Source organism: Dasypus novemcinctus, chromosome 19 (assembly GCF_030445035.2).
Source record: "Dasypus novemcinctus isolate mDasNov1 chromosome 19, mDasNov1.1.hap2, whole genome shotgun sequence".
NCBI classification, from domain to species: Eukaryota; Metazoa; Chordata; class Mammalia; order Cingulata; family Dasypodidae; genus Dasypus; species Dasypus novemcinctus.
The window spans coordinates 26,245,838-26,268,551 of NC_080691.1; the positions used below are offsets into that span (position 1 = coordinate 26,245,838).

The 22,714-nt window shown below is 48.5% G+C and overlaps 1 protein-coding gene across 3 annotated transcripts in view; it reads left to right on the top strand.

The window, feature by feature from the left end:
• Positions 1–22,714, top strand: part of RNFT2 (ring finger protein, transmembrane 2) — a 92,640-nt gene that overhangs the window by 51,991 nt on the left and 17,935 nt on the right. For all 3 annotated transcript variants that reach the window (XM_004461894.5, XM_058281417.2, XM_023589775.3), the window contains 3 exons: positions 14,271–14,420; positions 15,476–15,541; positions 15,686–15,787. In XM_004461894.5, coding sequence (XP_004461951.2) covers positions 14,271–14,420; positions 15,476–15,541; positions 15,686–15,787 — 318 coding nt within the window. The remainder of the gene's footprint in view (positions 1–14,270; positions 14,421–15,475; positions 15,542–15,685; positions 15,788–22,714) is intronic.

Genomic DNA, 22,714 nt, shown 5'->3' on the forward strand with positions numbered 1-22,714 from the left:
TTACCGTAGAACCTATGTGTCTCCGTAGCCCTCAGGAGCACCAGTACCCACCACTGATTTTTCACATTTGCTCCAAAAATATTTGAGTTTCTGCTGTCGGCTGGGCAATGGTTAGGTGTGGGGATATGATGGTGAACAAAACAGACAGGGTCCCTGCTCTCATTAAGTTGGGGAAAGCACCGCTAAAAAATAAACACAAGCATAAAATTTCAAATTATGAGAAGTGCTAGGAAGAAAATAAAACAGGATTCAAGTAGCACCTATTTTGGGAAACAGGAAGAGCTTTCTCTGTGGAATGGACATTTGAGCTGAAACTTGTACTTACATGACATATAAAAATCAATTCAGTTTTCTCCTCTGCAAAATGGGCCGGTAATACCCACCTCACAGCTTTGCCCTTGGTAACAGGCCCTGGCACAGTGCCTGGTGCAGCACGGCCTCTCGGTACAGTAAATGTCATTTCCTTTTTGCCTGTCAGCCCTGACTTGGTAGGTTGCTGAGGACCTGTGTCAGCAGCCTTGGGCCCCCAGGCCTAGTGCAGTAATGGAGAACTTGCTGCGGGTCAGGGAGTTGTAAAGGCCCCTCTGGGATTGGGTTGGATGGCCCACTCTGTGCGAAGGAGGGCTTGGGGGTGGATTGTGTTCACTGTCAACGGGATAGGCATTATCTTTTTTCCTGGAGAAGGTGATGTAGAAAAATAGATAGGCTCTGCTTTAGAATCAAATAGCCCTGGGTACAAATCCCTGCTCTGCAGCACGTCACCTCTCCGAGCCTCCAGTGCCTCACCTGTAAAATGGTCCATATTAATACTCTCCTGTGGGTTTGTCGTAGAACAGTGAAGTTAATATAAAGTGCCCAGCGGGTGTGAGCTTCTCACCACACTGGGACATTACCACTGTTCCCACGAACGCAAGAAGGAACTGAAGCAAAGAAAGGTGCATTGGGTCTTTTGGGTACAGCTGGGGACAAGAAAATGAAAGGCAAAGGGCTAAGCCGGTTCAAGTCCCTGCTCCATCAGCCCCTGGCTGGGCTACCAGGGGCAGGTCGCTTACTCCCTCTGAGCCTCAGTTCCCTGGTCCGTACTACAGGCCCCAGAATAGAACTGCCTTCCCTCGGCGGCTGAGAAACCACGCAGGCAAGGCACCTCGCACCTCCTGCCCTCAAGTCCAAGGGAGCTGGTGCGGTCACTCTCTGTGGGACACGTGGGCTTCAGGGTGAAATTTTCAAATAAGGGAGCGGGGCGTGGGCGGGCAGAAATGTGAACAAGGCAGTCCTGCGGTCTGCAGAGACCCCCAGAGCCGCGGGCTCGGAGCCCGGCACCCGCGCGCGGCGCAGAATCCGGCGGCGCGGGGCTGTGACCTCATCGGCCGGCGCCGTCCCGCGGGGCCATGAGATCATGAGATGCCGGCGCTCGCCGAGGAGTCGATTTGTTGAGAGCGCGGGGACTGCCGGCCGCCCGCGCGGTGATCTCATCCGGGCCCGGGGGAGGAGGAGGCAGGCGACCCGGCCCGCCCGCGCCGCCGGAGGGGGATGGATGGCCGCCGCGAGCCGGTGACGTCACCGGCAGCGCCCGTTGCCAAGCAACGCTCGCCGCGCCGCCGCCGGCCCCGCCCACCTGCCGCGCTCTCGGCCTCTAAGCGTCCTTGCTCGCTCTCTTTTTCCTTTTTCTTTTTCCTTTTTTTTTTTTTGTATGGAGGCATAATGTACGTGCTGCGAAGTGCCCTAATTATAAGTGTACAAGCTTGATAAATTTTTACATATATATGTAACCACCACCCAGAGGAAGATCTCGAACAGCGCTGTCCAGTAGAAATATGCGAACCACAGAGGCAGTTCAAAATTTTGTAGAAGCCACATTAAAAAGAATGAAAAGAGACAGGCGACATCAATTTAGTAATATATGTCCTAAATATTGTTTCAATTTTAAAACTATTAAAAAAATTTTAAAGGGCTGTTTTACCCACTTTCTGGTGGTGGTTCTAAGGCTTTGCGATCTCTTGTGTATTTAACACTTTCAGTACATCTTAATTCAGATGAGCTATATCCCAAGTGCTTGGTAGCTCCATATGGTAAGTAGCTACTTTATTAGGCAGTGAAGCTATACCACCTTTCCAGCACTGGGAAGGCTCCCTTGTGCCCCCTTCTGGGCAGTACCCCCACCAAGGGTGCCCATTATTTTGCATTTTATCATCATTCCTCTTCTCTTCAGTTCTCCCTCTCTGTCCTTGTATTTCTCTTTCCCCACATCTCACTTTCTCTTTTCAAGTCTCCCTTTTTGTCTTCCTCTTGATGGCTCAAAATGCTTGATGCGAAGTCAGACTGGATTGAAATCCTTATTCTGTTACTTGCTAGCAACTCTGGACAACCTGCTCCTCCTCTTTGGACGTATTCACTCATCTGTTAACTGAGGCTGATAATTGCAGAGGGCCCATCTCCTAGGATTGTTGTCAGAGTTTGGGGGCAGCGTGAAGGCAGTAAGTAATCTGCAGAGGAATTTCTGTTACCAAATTATGCTTGCCCTAGTCCTTATCTTTTCCCAATAGACTCCTCTCTCTTCCCTCTTGTAATCCTCTCACTTGCTTAGTCTCCCACACTCTGTAACATCCTCCCTCACCTTCCGCTGTGTTTGAGCTTTCTCATCTGAGAAATGAGCATTGTCCATACCCACACCGCAAGGCTGCGAGGAGGATTTGATATGCAACGAGGGACGAGCGTAATACCAGCAACAGTGCTTCCCCTCCCAGCTTTCTTCGCTCCTGGCCTCTCCCTCCTGGATTCTCTTTTTCTCCTGGCCCCTAACTATGTCATTTCTCCCTTCTCTTCTTCTGCTCTCCCATCCCCTGCCTCCCTTCCCACATCCCTCTCCAGCCCTGGTTCAGTGCCAGTCCACTCCTCACCGACAGTTCTTTCTCTCACCACTCCTTCCCCCACTGTTCTGAAGTTAGTTACTAACCCCCTCCCATCCCCATCCCCAACCCCTGAGAAGACCCCACGTGGGCCACTTGTCCCCTCTGATGACGGGCTCAACACTGCAAAACAGTTGGGAGCTGTTTTGTTCTGAGGGTTCTGTCACCAGGCCATCCCCCGGGCAGCCCTACAATCTTGACAGCCCCTCAGGCCGCTTTCCCAGGAAAACAAATCCTTGTTCGCAGGTCCTTGTGCCTGCCCAGTTTGCCTGCTGCAGAGCGGGAACCCGGCCGTCCCCTGTGGCAGTCAGGAGCTAACAAGCAGTCCAGGGGAATGGAAGCAAACGAGGGAAAAATCACTATGGAGGCAGCGTCCCTTTGGACTTCCCAGGAGCCCCTCTGGTCCTGGAGGCTAGAAGTAATTCCTGCTTATTTTTACCCCGAGTTGGAGGAGGGCTTTGAAATGCAGACTTTCTCTGGCTCTGTGGTAGCTTTGTGCTAGCTTCAGTTCAGTGACACCTTCCGTCCTCCTTTTCCTGACACCTTCTTTCCTCTGGGGGGCCCACCCTTCTCCCTCGTTGTTCTGAGGAGACTGTCACTCACGGTGCCCCACCCACCCTTATGGCCAGTGTGACAAAGCCTGACCAGTCATAAAACCCCATCCCCTCACTGTCCTCAGACCTTAGCTCCAAGGGTGCTTCCTGGACTCTGGCAGAACCTTCCAAGGCCCACAGTTGATTCCGTGAATGGCTCCAGGGAGGAAGAGGGTCTCTCTTCCACTTGGAATTCAAGCTCTAAGGATCTTGACTTGGGGCTGCCAGTGGTCTCTTTCCTACCAGGTATAGGTAGATTCAACACTGTCACCTGGGACAGGTTACTTGACTTCTCTGTGCTTCACTTTCCTCATCTGTAAAATGGGAGTTATTAATAGTGTTGTGTGCAAAGTAGTGCCTAGCACATAATTAGAGCTAAATTTTTGCTGTCAGCATCGTCATGGAGAGAGCTTATCCTTGGCCGGAGACCATGAGGCCTGCACACAAAGGAGAGCAGAGACAACTGAACTGAGAGATGATGAAGAGGAGGGAGGGAAATGGATTTGGCCCAATGGATAAGTAAAATAAATATTTTTTTAGGAAAGTTTTTCTTGGGTAGCAGATGTGGCTCAAGAAATTGGGTGCCTGCCTACCACACGGGAAGTCCTGGTGCCTCCTAAAGAACATGAGCAAGACAGAAAGCTGATATGACAGGCTGGCACAGTGAGCTGATAAAACAAAATGATGCAATGAAGAGACACAACAAGGAAACACAATGAGTGAAACAACAGGCAGGAGCGTAGGTGGCTGAAGCCATTGGTCACCTCCTTCCCACATGGGAGGTCCTGGGTTCAGTTCCTGGTGCCTCCTAAAAAGAAGATGAGCTGACACAGAGAGCACACAACGAACAGACACAGCAGACAGCGAGTGAAAAACGAGGGGGAGCGGGGAATAAATAAATAAAAATAAATCTTTAAAAAAAAAGTTTGTCTTTATCCTGTAGAGACCAATGGTAGGCAGCCCAAGCCTAATATGATAAGCAAAGGTGGTAGCCAGTCCAAGCCTCATATGCTCACTGTTCTTCCAGTCCTAGGGTATGGGACTTCTCATGGGACAAGATGGTAGCTAGAGTGCCAGCCATCACTTTCAAATTCCAGGCCACAGGATGGGGAAGCCTGGAAAGAATAAGGCTAAAGATCCCCTGAAGTTGCCACATGACACATTTACATCTTAGTGACTAAAATGGCACCTGGCCACACCTAGATGCAGGGGAGGCTGAGAGATACAGTCTTTGTACAAGACAGTCATGCAATTAGTTAAAAAAAGATTGAGGGCTGTAGTCCCAAGGAAGAAGGGGAAATGGAGCGACAGCCAACAGCTAGGGCAACGCCCTGCCTAGCACAGGGGAAAGACGGGAAATTAGGAGCCTGTGAAGCTTGCAGGCTAATCACTGTAACAGATAATAAAATAGAAGGGTCAGCTTACTTACTCGAGGCCAGGTGCTTTGCATGGATTATTTAGTGCAGGATTTCTCAAACATTTTAGACCGAGAATCTCTTTACACTATTAAAAATTATTGAAGAGCCCAAAGAGTTTTTGTTAACATGGGTTATAGCTATTTCCTTTTTACTGTAATAGAAATGAAAACAATTTTTATAATACTTATTTACTAATTAATTCAGAACAACAATAATCAACCCATTACATGCTAACATAGTATATTTTTAATGAAACATGACTATTTTCAAAAACTATTTAGGAGGGGGAATTGTTGTAACATTTTTGCAAATCTCCCTAATCCCGGGCTTGATAGCTAATCCCTGGGTGGTTGTATTTGTTACCACATCACGTTGTGTAGCCTCAGGAATGCTCCACAGTGTACTGTTAGAGAATGAGCGCAAAAAGGGGGAAAAATCTCTTAGTTGTAGAATGAAAATAGTCATGGACCCCCTGAAGGGTCTTGGGCCCCCTTTGAGCAGTGCTGATTGAGTTTGATATTCAGGGTGACCCTATTTAATTGCCACTACCAAGATTACAAGGTTCCCCCCAGAACAGATCCAGAGGTAGGGATTTGGATACAAACCACTCTTTGGAAGGCGACCTCTAGAAGCCTGGTGAGGAGGTAACCAAGTGAGATGGAAGGAATCAGGGACCAGCTCATGCCAGCCTGAATGTGAGGTGGCCCTGTGGACCAGGCCAGGTTGCAAGGGGCTTCTTGGGAAGCAGTTTAGGCTTTGTCCTGAGGGCTGTGGGAGCCACGGAGGGTCTTAGGCAGGGGTGTGTGATGATCAGAGGTATGTTTTGGGAAGAACATTCTGGGAGGGTTGCACAGCTGTTTCTCCTCCAGGCGGTATGGCTAGATTTTGGCAGGAGTACAAAACCAGCCCTAAGAAGTGCTGGCGCACATTGCCATCCACACATCAGACCCAAGCAGGAGACTTGGCCTCTGGGACAGCCAGCACCCAGGGACAGTCAGCACCCATGACTCATCTCTCTTTAGCCCCTTATCCAAAGCGCGCTTCCTTTGGCTGGTAGCAAGGGGTAGAGGCGGTAATTACCGATAGTTAACATTTTAACATCGCGCATAGATTTAAGCTCTTTCCAAGTGTTACTTATATCTGGCAAGAGAGGGCTTATACACAGTGGGTAAGAAAGCAGCCTCCAAAGCCATCCTGTCTGAGTTCATATTCTGTCTCTGGCACCTATCTGCTGTGTGACCTTGAGCAAATGAGTTAACCTCTCTGAGTCTCAGCTTTCACTTCTATGAAATGGGGATAATGCTAACTCCTATCTCATAGATTGTTCTGCGGATTAAAGAGTTAATATAGAATGCTTAGAACAGCGCTGGCACATAATAAGCCCTTGATATTTGTGTTAGATATTATTAACATCACAGCCCTTTGAGGGACTTATTATTAGTATCTTCATCTCACTGGTGAACATACGGGAACCCACTTATTCAATTAGCAAATGTGTATTGAACACCTTATTTGTTTGGGTTTGGTTTTTTTTCATTTGTTTTTTAAGTTTAAAAGAAATAATTAAATCTCCATTTTATGATTGTTTCCTAATCTTTGATTTGAAATTCTTTCCCTTGTCTTTTTTTTTTTAGTTGATGAAGATGTGTTTAGGTGTTGAATTTTTTCCTCACTGAATGATTTTGTTAATGGCACAATTAATCACACTGGTTGTACTGTGAAGTCAGACTTAAAAAAAATAAACTGAATTTAAACCAATTAATGTGATAATTATAGATTAATGTAATAAACAGACATCTTAAAGCTCAAAGAAATGTGCAAGCATTCCCATGCTTCGACCAAGCTACGGCCATAAAACTTGACCTTTTTTACGCTTTCTCTAAGTAGCTGCCATTAAACTTCTCTTCAGGGACTCAGTGCAGTCTTTTACTTTTTACAACTATTTAAAATGCAATTACTTAAACCAATTTTTACTTCTGAAAATATAAAGGTACTGCCCTAAGTTTGGAAGATAAAAATCACTAAAAATACAAACATTTTGTATTTCTTTTCATCTTTTTCATATGTCTAGGTTTTGCAGACAGAAATGGCAGTGCCAGAAAGACCTAAAGCCCCTTCCTTCGGGAGCTTCTATTTTTGTAACAAGGTAGTATAGACTGCGTTAGTGGGTGAATGCCGTAAAGGACATGAAGGCAGGATTCAGAGGGGTGGGGAATGCCGGGGGAAATGGGGAGGGCGTGGGTTCTGTTTCATGCCTGGTGTTCAGGGGCATCTCCCGATGAGGCCATATTTGACTGAGACTGACCTGAGGGAAGTAGAGGAACCAGGCAGGTTGATATCAGGAGCAAAGGTAGTGGGGAGGGGGGTGGTATGTGCAAAGGCCCTGAGGTAGGACTTGGCTTTTTTGAGAAACAGGCCCCATCTGAGAAGGGAGCAGGTGAGAGCTCTTGCAGGATCTCGGAAAACATGACAGGGATTTCAGATTTCCCTCTGAGCTAGATGGAAGGCCTTGGCAAGTTTTGAGCCATGGGACGATTTGATCTGCCTTCTATTTTGAAAGATGCGTTTTGGCTGCTGTATAGTGAGTAGGTCACGCAGGGAGAAGAAGAGAGGAAGGGGGACAGTTAGGGAGCAGTTTCCAACACGATTTGTGGATGGATTGGATATTAGGGATGTTAGATATGAGAGGGAGGGGAGTCAAGGCTGATGGCAGGGGGTGGGCACAGAGAAGGAGAGTGCCTTGCTAAAGGTACTCAGCTCCAAGGTGGCAGAGCCAGGATTTGAACTCAGTCAATAGAAAAGAACAAGACCTGTGTTCACATCGTAGTCCTGCTACTTGCCAGCTGAGTGGCCTTCGATGAGCGCCTTGGTCCTCCTGACCCTGAGTTTTCCCATCTCTAAAACGGAAGTGACAATAACATTACACCTGCTCGCTGGATTTTTGTGAGACTCAGTACTAGCTATTATCAGGTGCTATCTGCTTCCTGCATACCTGTACCTGTATTTTAGTTCATTAGCTCATTTAATCCTCACTACACCCTGGTGTGTTGGAGCCAGCTGGTACTGACTTGTGAGAACTGATAGTTGAATTTTCAGGAGCCTTGGAAGCCGGTTGTTATAAACCCTTGGTGGTTTGAAATCAGTTTTTGGTGAGAATATTTACATTACAGAAATTGGCAAACATAAATTAGTTGTTGTTGTTATTTTTCCTGGTGAGCAGCTTTGCCGGCATACCATTGTATATAGAAAAAATGACCCACGTTTTACAGATGAGAAGACTGAGGCCCAGAGAGTTTAAATTATTGTCCCAAATAACACATTTAGTAAGTGGCAGATATGAACATGGAATCCCAAATCCCATACCTTTAACCATTTTACTGGCTTGCTTCTGTCAATGAGAAAATGTGTATAAAGTGATTTGTGGCTCAAGCAGTAGAGTGTGGCTCCCCACATGGGAGGTCTCAGCTTCAGTTCCTGGCGCCTTCTAAAAAAAAAAAAAAACAAGAAGCAAACAAACAAAAAAACAAACTCAAGAGAGGTGATGTGCCTCAGTGGTTGAGCACCAGCCTCCCACATACTAGGTCCTAGGTTCAATCCCCCATCCCAGTATCTAAAAAAAAAAAAAAGGTGATTTGTAAGCAGGCAAAGCTGTATATTCATTATTAATCATTCTTGATGCAGGGAAAAAACCCCATTCTCCATGCATTTGGTCTGCTAACAACAATCCGGTATGTCTCTCCTCTTTCCCTCCTCCCCTCCATAATTCTTCAAATCATCTTTCCCATGTAGGTACATTCTTCTCAAAAACTCTCCTTCTCTGTTCCTTTCTCCTTGGTCCTCAGCATCCCACTCTCCTTCATTTACCGCCGCCTCCCAGAGTCAGCCCTCTGTTGTTTCCCTTTTCACTTTCTGTCCAGCCCCCCAGCCCACCCCCATCCTCGCTGCGAGGAAGTCAGAAGCGCCTTCCCACCTCGCTGCTCCCGCCCCTTTATCAGGACCCAGGTGGGGCACCACGCGCGCCCACCGAGTCCTCCAGCGCCTGCCCCCTTGCCCCTTCACGAGTCGCAGGGGTCCAGACGGCTCGGGATCTGGTCACTTCCCCTTGTTCCCTGACACCCCAGAGAAACCGCACGTTCCATTTGGTGGTCGTCAGAAGTAACACGCTTCAGACGCCGGGAATTATAAAACTGCTTACACCGGGATGGGCCCAGTTTTCCCGGGTGCTTCCACCTCCCCCGCGGCCTGGCCCGCCTCCACGCGGCTAATTGCTCCCCTTAGCGGGGTGCCGCACCGCTCCTCCCGCGGCTGTGTCGGCTCTGACCTCAGCGCTCGCTCACGAAGACAAGTTCTGTCCTCCACGCTCCCGCTCCAGCTCTCCTTGCCAGCAAACTCGAGGACGTCGACGGGAGAAGGCGAGCAGACTCTTGAGCTCCGGTGGCCCCCAAGTCTTAACTGCACACCTACTATGTGCTAGGTGCTGAGAATACAGCCACAATCCAAATTCTCTTGGCCTTGCCGGGCACACAGTCCAGTGGGAGAGACATAAATTAAAGTAACTTTTTAACCATGGTGAGAAGTGCTCTGGAGGGGCAGTTTGGGGAGCGCCGAGTAGGTGTAAGAGGACGAAACGTAATTAAGTTATCAGGGAAGGCTTCTTAAAGGCGCTAGCGGTCAAAAGGTGAATAGGTGTTAGCTCAGCAGAGAGGTGAGGAACCTGTACTTCATTTGCAAAGGAAGAGCCTGGTGCACTCAAGGGACTGAAGGAAGAAGGCCAAGGAGGGGAAGCAGATTTGGCTCAATGGATAGGGTGCTCACCTACCACATGGGAGGTCCAGGGTTCAAACCCCGGGCCTCCTGACCTGTGTGCTGAGCTGGCCCACACGCAGTGCTGATGTGTGCAAGTGCTGTGCCATACAGGGGTGTCCCCCACACAGGGGAGCCCCACACTCAAGGAGTGCGCCCTGTAAGTAGAGCCGCCCCATGCGAAAAAAGTCCAACCTGTCCAGGAGTGGCACCGCACACACGGAGAGCTGATGCAGCAAGATGACACAACAAAAAGAGACACAGATTCCCAGTGCCACTGACAAGAATACAAGCAGACACAGAAGAACACACAGTGAATGGACACAGAGAGCAGACAGCTGGGAGGGGACGGTGGGGAAGGGGAGAGAAATAAATAAAAATTAAATCTTTAAAAGAAAAAAAAAAAAGAAGGGCAAAGAAGCTGGCCCCTGAGCTCCCGAGAAATTCTAGGGATGTGTCGCAGCCCCCATTGAGACTTGTCTTATCTGGATTCTGATATTTGAGGTCAGGGTCGGCACACTATACCTGCAGGTCAAAAACAGCTCACCATCTGTTGAGTTCATATTTTATGAGAGCATAGAGACACCCAGTCATTTATGTATCGTCTGTGGCTGCTTTCATGCACCAGTGGCAGGCATGGGTCGTTGTAACTGAGACACTGTGGCAAAGTCTGAAATATTTAAAGTCTGGCCCTTTTCAGGAACAAAGTTCACTGACCCCTGTTCTTAACTCCTCAATAGGCATGTGGGAAGCGTGGAGTCTGAATCACATGCCCAGACCACAGATAATGGGATTGGGGGATCCAAAGACAGTGACCAGGGCTAAGTATGACCCATAAAAGAATAAGGTAGTAGGTGACAGAGCCTGGATCTGAGCCCAGGCTGCTGGATCCCAAGGCTGTGTGTTTAACCACCAAGCCAGGCTGGCTGGGGGAGGTTAGCCTAAGAGAAGGAGCAGAGAGGGGACGGCAGCCTCTGCCCCAAGAGTCAGCCAGATGCCAGCATGCAGGGGCTCCCAGAGGCACAGATTCCTAGGAGGTGCCCATGCCCTCCCCCAGCATGAGGTCAGGCAGGCTGAGCAGGAAGGCTGCCCACCAAGACAGTGTAGGAGACGCTGGCCATCCTTTCTTTCCTTCCTGGTCTTCTGGAACATCCTTTTCCTGCCTTGTCCTCCCTACATTTCCCTCGCCTGCCTGACTCCTACTCATCCACTGAAATAGCTCTTCCCAAACTTGCACACAAGTCACCTGGGGACCTTGCTAAATTGCAGACTCAGATACGGGAGATCTGGGGTGGCACCTGAGAGTCTGCGTTTCTAACAGCACAGGTGATGCTGATGCTGCGGCCCACACTTTGGGTAGCAAGGCTTTGAAGACCCACTCAGAAGATCCCTTCTCTCAGAATCCCTCCCAAAGCACCACCCCTTTGCTTTAACTCTGCTCCCAGGGCCAGCTCCTGCCTACCTCTAACGTGGCTCTGTCACACTACATTGTAATAATGTTTCGTAGCTGTCTTCCTCATTAGGCTGTGAGCTCCCTGAGCCCGGGACTGATGTCTTAGTTACCTTAGTATCTCCAGACCCTAGGGCTATGTCTGGGACATAGTGGGTTCTCAGGAATAGAAGGGAGAGAGAGAAGAAAGGAAGGGAGGAAGAAAGGATAAGGGGAGGGATGGGTGGATAGATGGATCAATGGAAGGGAAGGAGGGAGGAAGGGGAGGAAAGAAGAAAGAAAGAAAGGAAAATTCAGTCCACTGCTAGTTGCCCTGAAGTCAGGTGGAGTGACAAAAGCAGGTAAAGGTTAGAAGTTGGAGGGACGGGGTTATTGATTCAGAATGAGATGGAACATGCATTAGTTGAGAGACTCCAGGTGAGAGCAGTTTGAAAGAAATGAGGGACACAGAGGGCAGCTGAGGTTGGGGGGTTCCAGAAGACAAAGTTCAAAATATGGGTATTCTGCAGAGCCGGGGGCCTGCTGTCAGGACAGGGACAGGGTCGGGCAGCCTAGCCATCCCCCGAGCTGCTGCACCATGGGTCCAGCATCCCATCATGCCCCGGGTCACCCGCCTCTCCTCCCCACTCACCTCCACCTTCCCACAGGCTCCAGAGGGAAACCAGCATTTCCCTTCAAGGAGTGTTTCTGGGGTCAGGGACTGGTGGGGGTCAGGAAGGGAGAGGACAGCCCCTTGGGAAACGACAGCCTCCCGAAGGGGAGGCATCCAAACAGCCCCCAAGGCCATGGGTGGGATGAGCGTCCAACCGACAGATTGGGTGCCCTTCCTTGGTCCTTGGCAGATGTGGGCACATTTGCTGCAAGGGGCACCCTACAAAGTGACCTGTGCCCAGCCCACCAGGATGGACGACAAAGAGATGGAGATAAAGTCTCTATCCACATACCAATTCCTTGGTTTTTTTCTTTGTCTTTTGTGACATTGACACTTTTGAAGTGTGCTGGGCAGTTACTTGGCAGAATGTGCCTCAATTTGGGTTTGTCTCTCGTTTTCTCATGATTAGATTGAGGTTATGCGGTTTTGACAAGAACAGCCCAGAAGTGATGCTGTACCCTTCTCAGTGCATCACACCCAGGGGTTCACGATGTCAGTATGATTTATTGCTGCTGACATTAACCTTGATTGCTTAGTTAGCGTGGTGGTGCCAGGTTTCTCCACCGTAAAATTGCTGATTTTCCAGGATAACTTTTTGATGGCTGTGTGGCTTTCTAATATAAATATCTACCAGAAGCAGACCCTCTTTTTATTCATTTAGTTAGTTACATTTTGGTGTTGTTGTTTTTTTTTAATTATTACAAAGACTGTTGCAGTAAGCATTCTTGTTGGCACATCTTTGCACTTATCCTGGTTATTATGTTGGGATAAACTCCTAGAGGTTGAATTGCTGGAGCAAAGAGCATGCCCATTTTTAAGGCAATGGAAGCCTGGGACTGGCTGTCTTGTTGGTATGTTCATTTGTTCATTTGTCTTAATCAGCTTCATTGAAGTATAATTTAAACATAATAAAAACGCACAGATTTGGAGCTTGTATTTCGATGAGTTTTGGCAAAGGCACGCTGCGCTAGTATCCGCCATCCCAATCAAGTTAGAAAATACTTCCATTAGTCCTCAAAATCCCCTTGTGCCCCGTGCAGTTAGCCAGTCTTTCGCTCCCTTCACCCCAGCCAGCCAGCGATCTGCTTTCTCTCACCACAGGCTTGTCTAAGATTTTAGAACGTCATTTAAACCAGAATTGTAGAGCATCTACTCTTTCATGACTGTGTTCTTTGATTCAGCATAAAGTCTGTGAGATTTACCCACGTTGTTGCCTATGGGAGCCATTTGGTTATTTTGCTGCTGAGAGTATCCTATTGGCTTCTACTGGAGGAAGCTGCTGGGAACATTTGCATACAAATGGACATATGTTTTCATTTCTCCTTTCATTTCATGCCCAGGAGAAGAATTGCTGGGTCATTAGGTATATGTTTAACTTTATTCGAAATGATGGGGTAGGGTTACTTTAATTTCCATTTTATAGCATAGGCCACGGCCACAGGAAGGTTGAGGGACTTGTGCAAGGGTGAAGGGGAAGATGGGATTTGTTGAGCACTGTGCTGTGCCAGGCACAATGCTGGGTGCTTTTTCTTGTTATGTCCTTTTTTTTTTTTAATTTTTTTATCCATTGCCCTCCCCTCCCCACCACCCCCCACCCCCCAGCAAGATGACTCCCTCGTCTGTCTGCTCGTCTTCATCAGGAGGCACCAGAAATAGGACCTCCCACGTGGGAGGCGAGTGCCCAACCCCTTGAGCCACTTCCGCTCATGGCTTGTTACAGCTCATTGCATCTCTTTGTGGCTCATTGCAGCCTGTCTTCTTTAAGAGGCACTGGGAACTGAACCTGAGACTTCCCATGTGGGAGGCGGGTGCCCAATTACTTGAGCCACATCCCCTCTCTCATCATGTCTTTTAATCCTCAAAACAACCCCAGGGAGGTAGGAATTGTGATTCCCATTTTGTAGATGAGGAAACTGGAGGCTCAGAGACCCGCATCCATCAAGACACAATTCAAACCCGGCTCAGCCTGAATCCCAAAGCCCTTGTTCTTTCACCTGATAGTCATTCTGCCTCTTTGGAGACAGGAAGTGCTGGAGCTGAAGGGGACACCCATCTCACCAGCGCTCAGCCTCACAGCCTTCCCCGACCCACCTGCTGCCCACGGTCCTGAGCGCAGGCTCCAGTGGTGCCGAGGCTAGCCCTCTGGAGACTGTGATCCGGGACAAGCCCCATATTTGGCCTTGAGCCCTCAAAGCCGCAGCAGCAACCAGGGAGCGACCCACACTCCGACCCTCTGCCAAAGGTGTAGAATTTCTCCCTCGCTGCAATGTGATCCTCCCTCCTCTTCTGGGCTGGTGGGTGGTGGTGGCCGAGGGAGAGGACAGTGGACAGACCCCATTAGGAGCCGGCCTGAGTGCTTTCCAGGGCTGATTAATGGCCTGCCTGTGACCTGGAATGTCCTAGGGTCTTTACAACTAATAATAATTGATGCTCTCTGTGTGGTTGCAGGGAAAGTTCTATCTGGTCATCGAGGAGCTGAGCCAGCTGTTCCGATCCCTTGTCCCCATCCAGCTGTGGTACAAATACATCATGGGGGACGACTCCTCCAACAGCTACTTCCTGGGAGGGGTCCTCATCATTCTCTACAGCCTCTGCAAGGTGCGGTGGCCCAGGGGCCGGAGGGCTGGCCAAAGGAGAGCCCCATTCATTAACTGGACCTGGGGGGAGCACTGGGACACCCCCATGGGATGACCACTCTAATATCTCGCCTACAAAGCCTCCCAAATGCTCTTCTTCCCTGTAGTCTTTTCAGTGACAACCCTTTGATATACTTACCAATAGGACCCCCATTGTATGGGTGAAGAACCTGAGGCTCGAAGAGATGAAGTACCTTGCCCAAGGTCACTCAGCTAGAGATAACAGGAGCTTCAAACCCAGACATGCAGCCTTCCAACCCCAGCTCTCTCAACCCCCAGATGACGCTGCCGCTCAACTTGCTTTCTCTCTCTCTTCTGTTGCACACACTAACTCCCCAAATCAGTATGCAGGGCTTCTTTCTTTACCATTAGTACAAATCATTTCCTCCCTAACAATAAATACACCCTCCTCTTTCTTTGCACTTCTCTATTACTGGCTCTGGCGAAGCCGGGAGGAATGCACATGTCCTTCTCTTTCCTTTCTCCCAGCAGGACTGGCTAGGTTAAGCAGGCAGAGTCGGCCACGGGGGCTCATTGTGCTTGCTGATTCTGATTGACTGGCAGGGGCTGACTCCAGTGCTGGATGGAGGATGATCAGGCCTTGGCTGTGCTCAGAGGAGGAGTGCTATGATCAATTAGCCATGCCTTACCTGGGCTTGGGAGGGGGGAAAGGAGAGACGTGTGCCATTTATTCGCTATGCTAGCCTAGGGAGAAGGAGAAACATCTGACAAAAGACAGCATGACAAAAGCCAAGCCCAAGTGATGGGAATGAGGAAGTTCCAATGGGAAGAAGTCCCTTGGAGATGGTCAGAGTCAAAGATGGGGGACTTGTTCAAGAATGATGGGAACATTATTTGTGTCCATCAAAATTTTTCATATTTTTCCATATGACCTCCTTTTTTTTTTGAAGTAGGAAAATAAGCTTTAAATGCCTACCAAAAAAAAAAAAAAAAAGTCAGGAAAGCTCCTGAACTGCCCCCAAACGCTTTTCAGCCCTCACTCTGCTCTCCTTTCAGTCATTCGACATCTGTGGCCGTGTGGGTGGCGTTAGAAAAGCCCTGAAGCTTCTCTGCACCTCTCAGGTGAGTTGGCATTAAAAGGTCCCAACTGAGGTCCCAGGAAACAGCAGCAGCCCCTTCCTCACCCCACACACCTCACGGTGTTTCCGAGGGCATCGCTCCAGCTGGAGCCCATGGCTGTGTTTGTCTCTCCCCTCCCTCCAACAGAACTTTGGAGTCCGGGCCACTGGGCAGCAGTGCACAGAGGCCGGCGATATCTGCGCCATCTGCCAGGCTGAGTTCCGAGAGCCTCTGGTCCTCATGTGCCAGGTGAGTGGTGTCCGGGCAGGGCCAGTGGAGACAGGCTGGGGACAGCAGGGCCCTGCTCAGTGGAAAAGTGGGAAAAGCCCATCTCATGGTCACTCCTTGGGGCTCCGGGATGGGTCTTTGGGAGCAATCTGGGAAAGAGGCAAACACTGGTACCAATATCTGCCCTGCTTTCTTACTAGCTGGAGGGCCTTGGGCAGGTTCCTTCACCTCCCTGAGCCTCCATCTACTCATCAGTAAAATGTAGAAAATACCAGACTCCGGATGGCAGGGCATTAGAGTGTCCTGGTTTGAATCCCAGCAGCTCCTGACCCTTGGTGGGTCATGTCATCTCCTACAGTCTTGGTTTTTTCTCATTTATAAAATAGCCATCATATGAACACCTACTGCATAGAACTATAATTACAACTAAATGAGATCATATATGAAAAGAGCTCATTTTGAAGTATCGAGCCATAGATGTCGCCGTCACCATTATAATTATCATCCCCATCTCTTTTCATCCTTATCAGCCGTGGGTCACTACCACGTGGTACCAAGTGCTGGACAGTCCCTTTAACTCCCTACGTGTCCCTTCTCCTCCTCCCGCTGACATCAGGAGCTGAGATGTCAATATGCAAATATGGCTGGAGTCAGTGCACATCCGACAGCAGGGCGGGGGACGAGGGTAGACAGACACATGCATAAATAACCATGAAACAAGACAGGCGGTGAGAACTGCTGTGTAAGGGAGATTCACGCGGCGTCCTGGGGGACCGCGGCAGAGCGCGATGGATTCCAGGTTGGAGAGGAGTGGAGGAGGCAGGAAAAACCTGGAGACCAGAAGGAATGGGCAAGTGTATGCACCCCCCCTCCCACCTTCTTATCTTCCCAAGGGGTCCTTCTTTGGCATCAGCAAATTTTTGATGATGTCAATGCCATTTGGGAATTTTACAGGGTTGTTCTTAAATTTTAGTTTTATTTTTAAATTGATAATATATTTGCACGATTCAGAATACAAAAAGGAGACTTAGGAGACGTGATGACTAAAAGCATTTGTGGGGACCTGGATTGGATCTTGGAACAGAGAAAGGAAATCAGTGGAAAAACAGGTGAAATCCAAACAAAGCCTGGAGTTTAGTTAGTAGTAACGTACGAATGTGAATTTCTTCATTTTGACAAATGTACCAAGGTAATGCAGGATGATGCCATGAGCGGAGCTGAAATGAAAAGTTACTGCCTTTGCAACTTTTCTGTTAAGTCTAAAATGATTCTAAAATAAAAAGTTCACGCAAAAGCATTTTAAGCTACAGAAAGGAGAATGGTGACAACCTCCCATGCTTGTCCCTTTGTTATGCACATCGGCAACCAATGTACCTTCCCAGAGTTTCGTGATAGAATGGAAACATACATAAACGAACATATCTTTTAAAAAAACAAACCTAAGTTGTAGCATATTCTACCCAAGCTGCTTTTTGTACCTTGTTTTTTTGTTGTTGTTGTTGTTTTGGTTTTTTTTGTTTTTTTTTTTAATGTACCTCGTTTTTTTTGCCATTGTTTTCACTTGAAACCGTCTTAGGGACTGCTCCTTATTCTAGTTCATAGCTGCATAACATTCCAGTTTATGAATAAACCACAATTTGTTTAACCATTCTACTATTGGATGGGCATTTAGTAGCTCATAATCTTTTGGTGTTAAAAATAAGGGTGTGATGAGTAATCTGTGAAATGGGAAGTGTAATTGTACTACTCTGGTCCATTGTGTTGACTGAATGAGTTAATTCAGGTAAAGCATTTAGAGGTTCACCTGGAATGTGGTCAGGGCTGGATAAATATTAGTACTTATTGGCATACGTCCATTGCACAGCCGTGCAAAACGTTGGTAGGATAAATTCCTACAGGTACAATTAACTAGATCAGAGGCCTATTGCCGAGTTGCTCTCCATAAAGAGTGTATCAGTTTATGCTCCAGCGTGGAGTCTGATACTCCCTCCCCAGCACTCTGTGTTAGCAAGTCTTCTTTGAGCTTTGCCAATCTGACAGGTGAAAAATGCTAACTCCTTGCCATTTTAATTTGCATTTCCCTAATTATGAGTGAGGCAGCATCTTTTCATAGATTTCAGAGCCATCTGTATATCCTTTTCAGGAGCAGCAAGTATTTGAACATTATATCAAAGTGAGTCTTTCCCCTTTCTGGCAATTTCTCCATGCCTCAGTCTGTTGTCTCTCTCCCATTTTTCTCCTGGTACCACCATGTCTTCCCACATCTTGATTAGACTTCTTGGGAGAAGCAGGCAAACCTCACCTTTGACCCCAATCTAGGAATGTTGACCACACCCAGTGTGGTTCAGGAACGCAGTGACCAGGCCGAGCACACGTCCTGGAAGGAGATGGACTCTGCGCTGCACCTGGAATGGTGAAAGGACCTAATTAATTCCTAAATGCAGCAAATGAATGAGTGATTCAGCTTAAATGTAACTTCTTCACGGACGCCTTCCCTGACTTCACCTCCCCATACTAGTCAGGGCTCTCAACTACGTGGTCTTATAGATCCCCGTGATTGCACTTATCCCACTTGTCAGCTAGGTGTAACCCCTCTGCCAAATTATAAGCACCTTGAGAGTGGGAAAAATGTCTGTCTTGTTTAGCAGCAGACTTCAGTATGGCTCATTAAATATTGTATGGATGGATGGATGGATGGATGGATGGATAGTGATAGGTGGAGGGATGGTGGGTAATTGCAAGTGTAGATGGATGGAGTTATAAGTGGATGGGTGACTAGGCAGATAGACCGATGGACAGACAGATGGATGGATGAATAAGTGAGTAGATGAATGGGTGGATGGATGGATGGACAGACGGAAGGTCAGATGGATGAAGAGTTCACTAGGCTAAGAAAACATCCTTTCAATCCTTCAAAGGGTTAAGCTCAGTGTGTCACTTCCCCCTTTCCCTCCACTCAGAGACAGGCCTGGGAAGCTGATTTTCATTTGAAGCTGGTCAGGCAGAAACCGAGCATTCCTGAGGCTAGAACTCTGTGCTCAGACAGAGCGTACTTGCCCAGCTAGCCACTCCATAAGCATTTATGCTGAGCCCCCTGCCAGGTTTCAGGGAGTCAGGCAAAGAGCATTTTGAACACAAAGCAGGAAATTTGGTCAATTTAAAGGACTCCTTTGCCAACAAGAAGAGTGCTTTAAGAGAACTAACTTGCTCCTGGCCACTCTGAGTGTACGATTTTGCATGGTGTACGATATAAAGGAAAAATGGCAAAAAAACAGAGACTCTCTGGAATTTGCATTTACAGTGCCCCACGCTTGATGCTTTATGGGCATCTTTTTCTATCCTTATAGCCACCTGAGGGAAATATTAACACTATTTTACAGAGAAGGTAACTGGCTTAGAAATTTGAAGGGACTTGCGTGAGATCCCACTGCTCCTAAGTAGCAGAGCCACAATTCAAACCCACATCCTCTGATTCCAGAGGCCATGCCCCCTCCACTAGTCTTTGCCTCTGGCTGAGACATCCTAAGAGTTGTGTTAAAAGACTAGAGCACTTTTCCTGGAAATCCGTGAGAATGTGCTGTGCCCTGTGCATCTGTGCCTGCACACACTGCCTCCCGGGAAGGGAGCAATGGCAGAGCCGGGACTGCAGCTCTTCCCACCTGCTCCTGACTCCTCATCAGTCCACTCATTCATGCATCAGTATTTACTGATCACCTACAGTATCCCAAGCACTGACTTCCTAGCCTGGAACAACACCCTCCATTTCATCTGTCACCCGAGAATAAAATATTTGCCCTGGGAAGGTTACAGGTCTTTTTTTTTTTTTTTCTTTTTAATACAAATAATGAGGTATACAGTCACACACTGGTTTTGGTGGATATAGCATGCTATACTAATATTCAGTCTCAGTGTTTCTCAGCCTGGCATGGCTGGCGTGATTTATGTGATTAAAGAGGATCTGCGGTTAGTGTGTGTGCTCCCCTGTCTGGCAGTGGCCACATTTTCAATAATGTCATTTTTCACAATCTGAGTGATTCAAACATGCCTTCCCACATTGTCCACATAAAACTACTGTACACTGTAGAGCATAACGGGCAAGAGTTCCCACTGTGGAACCACAATTTCACTATCACACAAGGACTTTTTAAGTGATATAAAATGTTATCTCATATGTGTCACATATTCAGATTTCCCCAGTTGTTTTCAAAATGCTCCTTTCAAGGGGTCCATGAGGTCAGAACTATTTTTATATGACACTAAGATGTTATTTGTCTTTTTCACTCTAAATCTTTTGTGAGCAGACCAAGTTTTCCAGAGGCTACACACCATGCGATAATGTCATCATTTTGGCAGCCAGTGAAATATGGGCTTTTATATCCTTGTTTCAAATATGTCTCAGCTTCAATTTCTAATACAGTAAATATCAACACATATAACCCCTTAAACAAAAACTCTTTGAGGTTATAAGTGCTTTTTTTAAAAAAAATTTATTTTATTTATTTCTCTCCCCTTCCCCACCCTGCCCCCTTGTCTGCTCTCTTGTGTCTATTTGCTGTGTGTTCTGTGTCTGCTTGCATTCTCAGCAGCACTGGGAACCTGCATCTCTTTTTTGTTGCATCATCTTGCTGCATCAGCTCTGTGTATGTGCAGCGCCACTCCTGGGTGGGCTGCGCTTTTCGAGCCAGGTGGCTCTCCTTGAGGAGCGTACTCCTTGCACAAGGGGCTCCCTTATGTGGGGGACAACCCTGTGTGGCATGGCACTCCTTGCACATGGCAGCACTGAACGTGGGCCAGCTCACCACACAGGCCAGGAGGCCCTGGATTTGAACCCTGGACCTCCTATATGGTAGGCAGATGCTCTATCAATTGAGCCACATCCACTTCCCTATTAGTGCTTTTTTAAAGAACATAAAGGTGGGAAGTGGACTTGGCCCAATGGATAGGGCGTCCGCCTATCACATGGGAGGTCTGCGGTTCAAACCCCAGGCCTCCTTGACCCACGTGGAGCTGGCCCATGCGCAGTGCTGATGCGCGCAGGGAGTGCCCTGCCACGCAGGGGTGTCCCCCGCGTAGGGGAGCCCCATGTGCAAGGAGTGTGCCCCGTAAGGAGAGCTGCCCAGCGTGAAAGAAAGTGTAGCCTGCCCAAGAATGGCACCGCACACACACAGGGCTGACAAAGCAAGATGACGTAACAAAAAGAAACACAGATTCCCAGTGCTGCTGATAAGGATAGAAGCGGTCCACAGAAGAGCACACGGCGAATGGACAACAGAGAACAGACAACTGGGGGGTGGGGGGGAAGGGGAAATAAATAAATCTTTAAAGTAAATAAAGAACATAAAGGGGTCTTGGAACCAAAACATTTGACATGCTTTGAATTAGAAGTATGAGAGCCTCAGTGAATGTTTGAATGAGTTAATGAATGAAAAATACTACTACTGAGTAATGGCCATTTCTCATCCACCTAACTCAATTTAGAGTTTCACGTGTACAGAGGTCGTGTAATCTTCTTCTCCATAAATACCTCTTTTTCCAAGGGTAGTAGGGTTCAGTCGCATTCATTTACTCAGCAGATATTTACTGAGCATTGTCATGAGCCAAGAACGACTCCTGGGATAAAATCTGGTCCCCGCCCCCAGAAAGCTCTTAATGCAGTGAATGAGACAGACAAGTTTGCCGATAGTTCCGGAAATGTGAGCTAACTGCTATGAGAAAGGTCTTCCCCAGAAGGAATATGGTAGAAGAAAGGAAGACATGGTCAGCACATAAATTTGCAGGAGACAGTAAAGGAATGGGTTTCGGGGTGACATCACAATAGGGGAGGTGAGATTGCTTGAGCTGAGTCTTAAATCATTAGGCGTCGGCCTGGCTGATAGGAGTGGGGCAGGGGCATCCTCCACGACATCACAGCTTGTGCAAAGGCCCAGCGGCGTGCACGTGCCTACCGGTGTCCGTAATTTGGCATGCCCCTGGCCTAGGCGCTCGGGGGTGAGGAGGCGGAGGTGGGGGACGGGCACCACCACAGAGGGCCTGGAGGGCCCGCGTGGGAGTGCGTGGAAGCTGCCCAGCCTCCACCCCCGGGCCCCGCCCTTCAACCATGGCGCGAGTCCACCGTGGCCTGCAGGGCCTGCGTGTCTGCTCCCCTCCTCTCCCTCAGCTCCTCTGTGCTTGCCTTGCTACAGCCATGTTGGCCTTCCTTGAGGGCCTCCATCGCCCTCCCATCCCAGGAGCTTCCCACGTGCTCCTCCCGAAGGCTGGAATGCTCTGTCTCTGCCCAGTCTCTTCTTCCAGTTAACACCAGCAGATCCTCTGACCTCAACTCAAGTGTCCCCGCCTCCAGGAAGCCTTCCTTGACCACTCCCCTGGTCAGTCTGGCCTCCCTGTTCCACACCCCTTTGGCACCCATAGACGGTCTCCAGCGGGCAGTTTGCTGGGGCTGCCGTTGCACTAGACCACCAGCTGGCGGCGTACAACAGCAATGTGTCATCTCACAGTCTTGGAGGCCAGAAGTCCAAAATCAAGGCATCCGCGGCACCCTGCTTCCTCCGGGGCTGGCCCGCTGGTCATCGGGGGCCTGGCTCAGTCTCTGCCTCTGCCACATGGCCATCTTCTCTCTGTCTCGCACTGACCGTGCCCAGATGGCCCCTTCTTCTAAGGACACAAGTCTATTAGATTAGCACCTTCCCTGAACCGGTGTGGCCTCATCTTAGAAATAATGTCTTCAGAGATCCTATTTCCAAGTGGGATCAGGTTCATGAGACTGGGGGTTAGGGCTCGAACATACCCTCTGAGGGCCTGCAGCTCAGTCCTTCCCAGGCACCTCCTGGGCACCATGCTAGGGATGCGGGTACAGGGAGCGCTCAGCTGGCATGAGAGACTGCTAGAGAGATAATCATTATCATTGTAAAGCTAACACTTAGAGAGCACTATCTGCCAGCATTGCTCTAA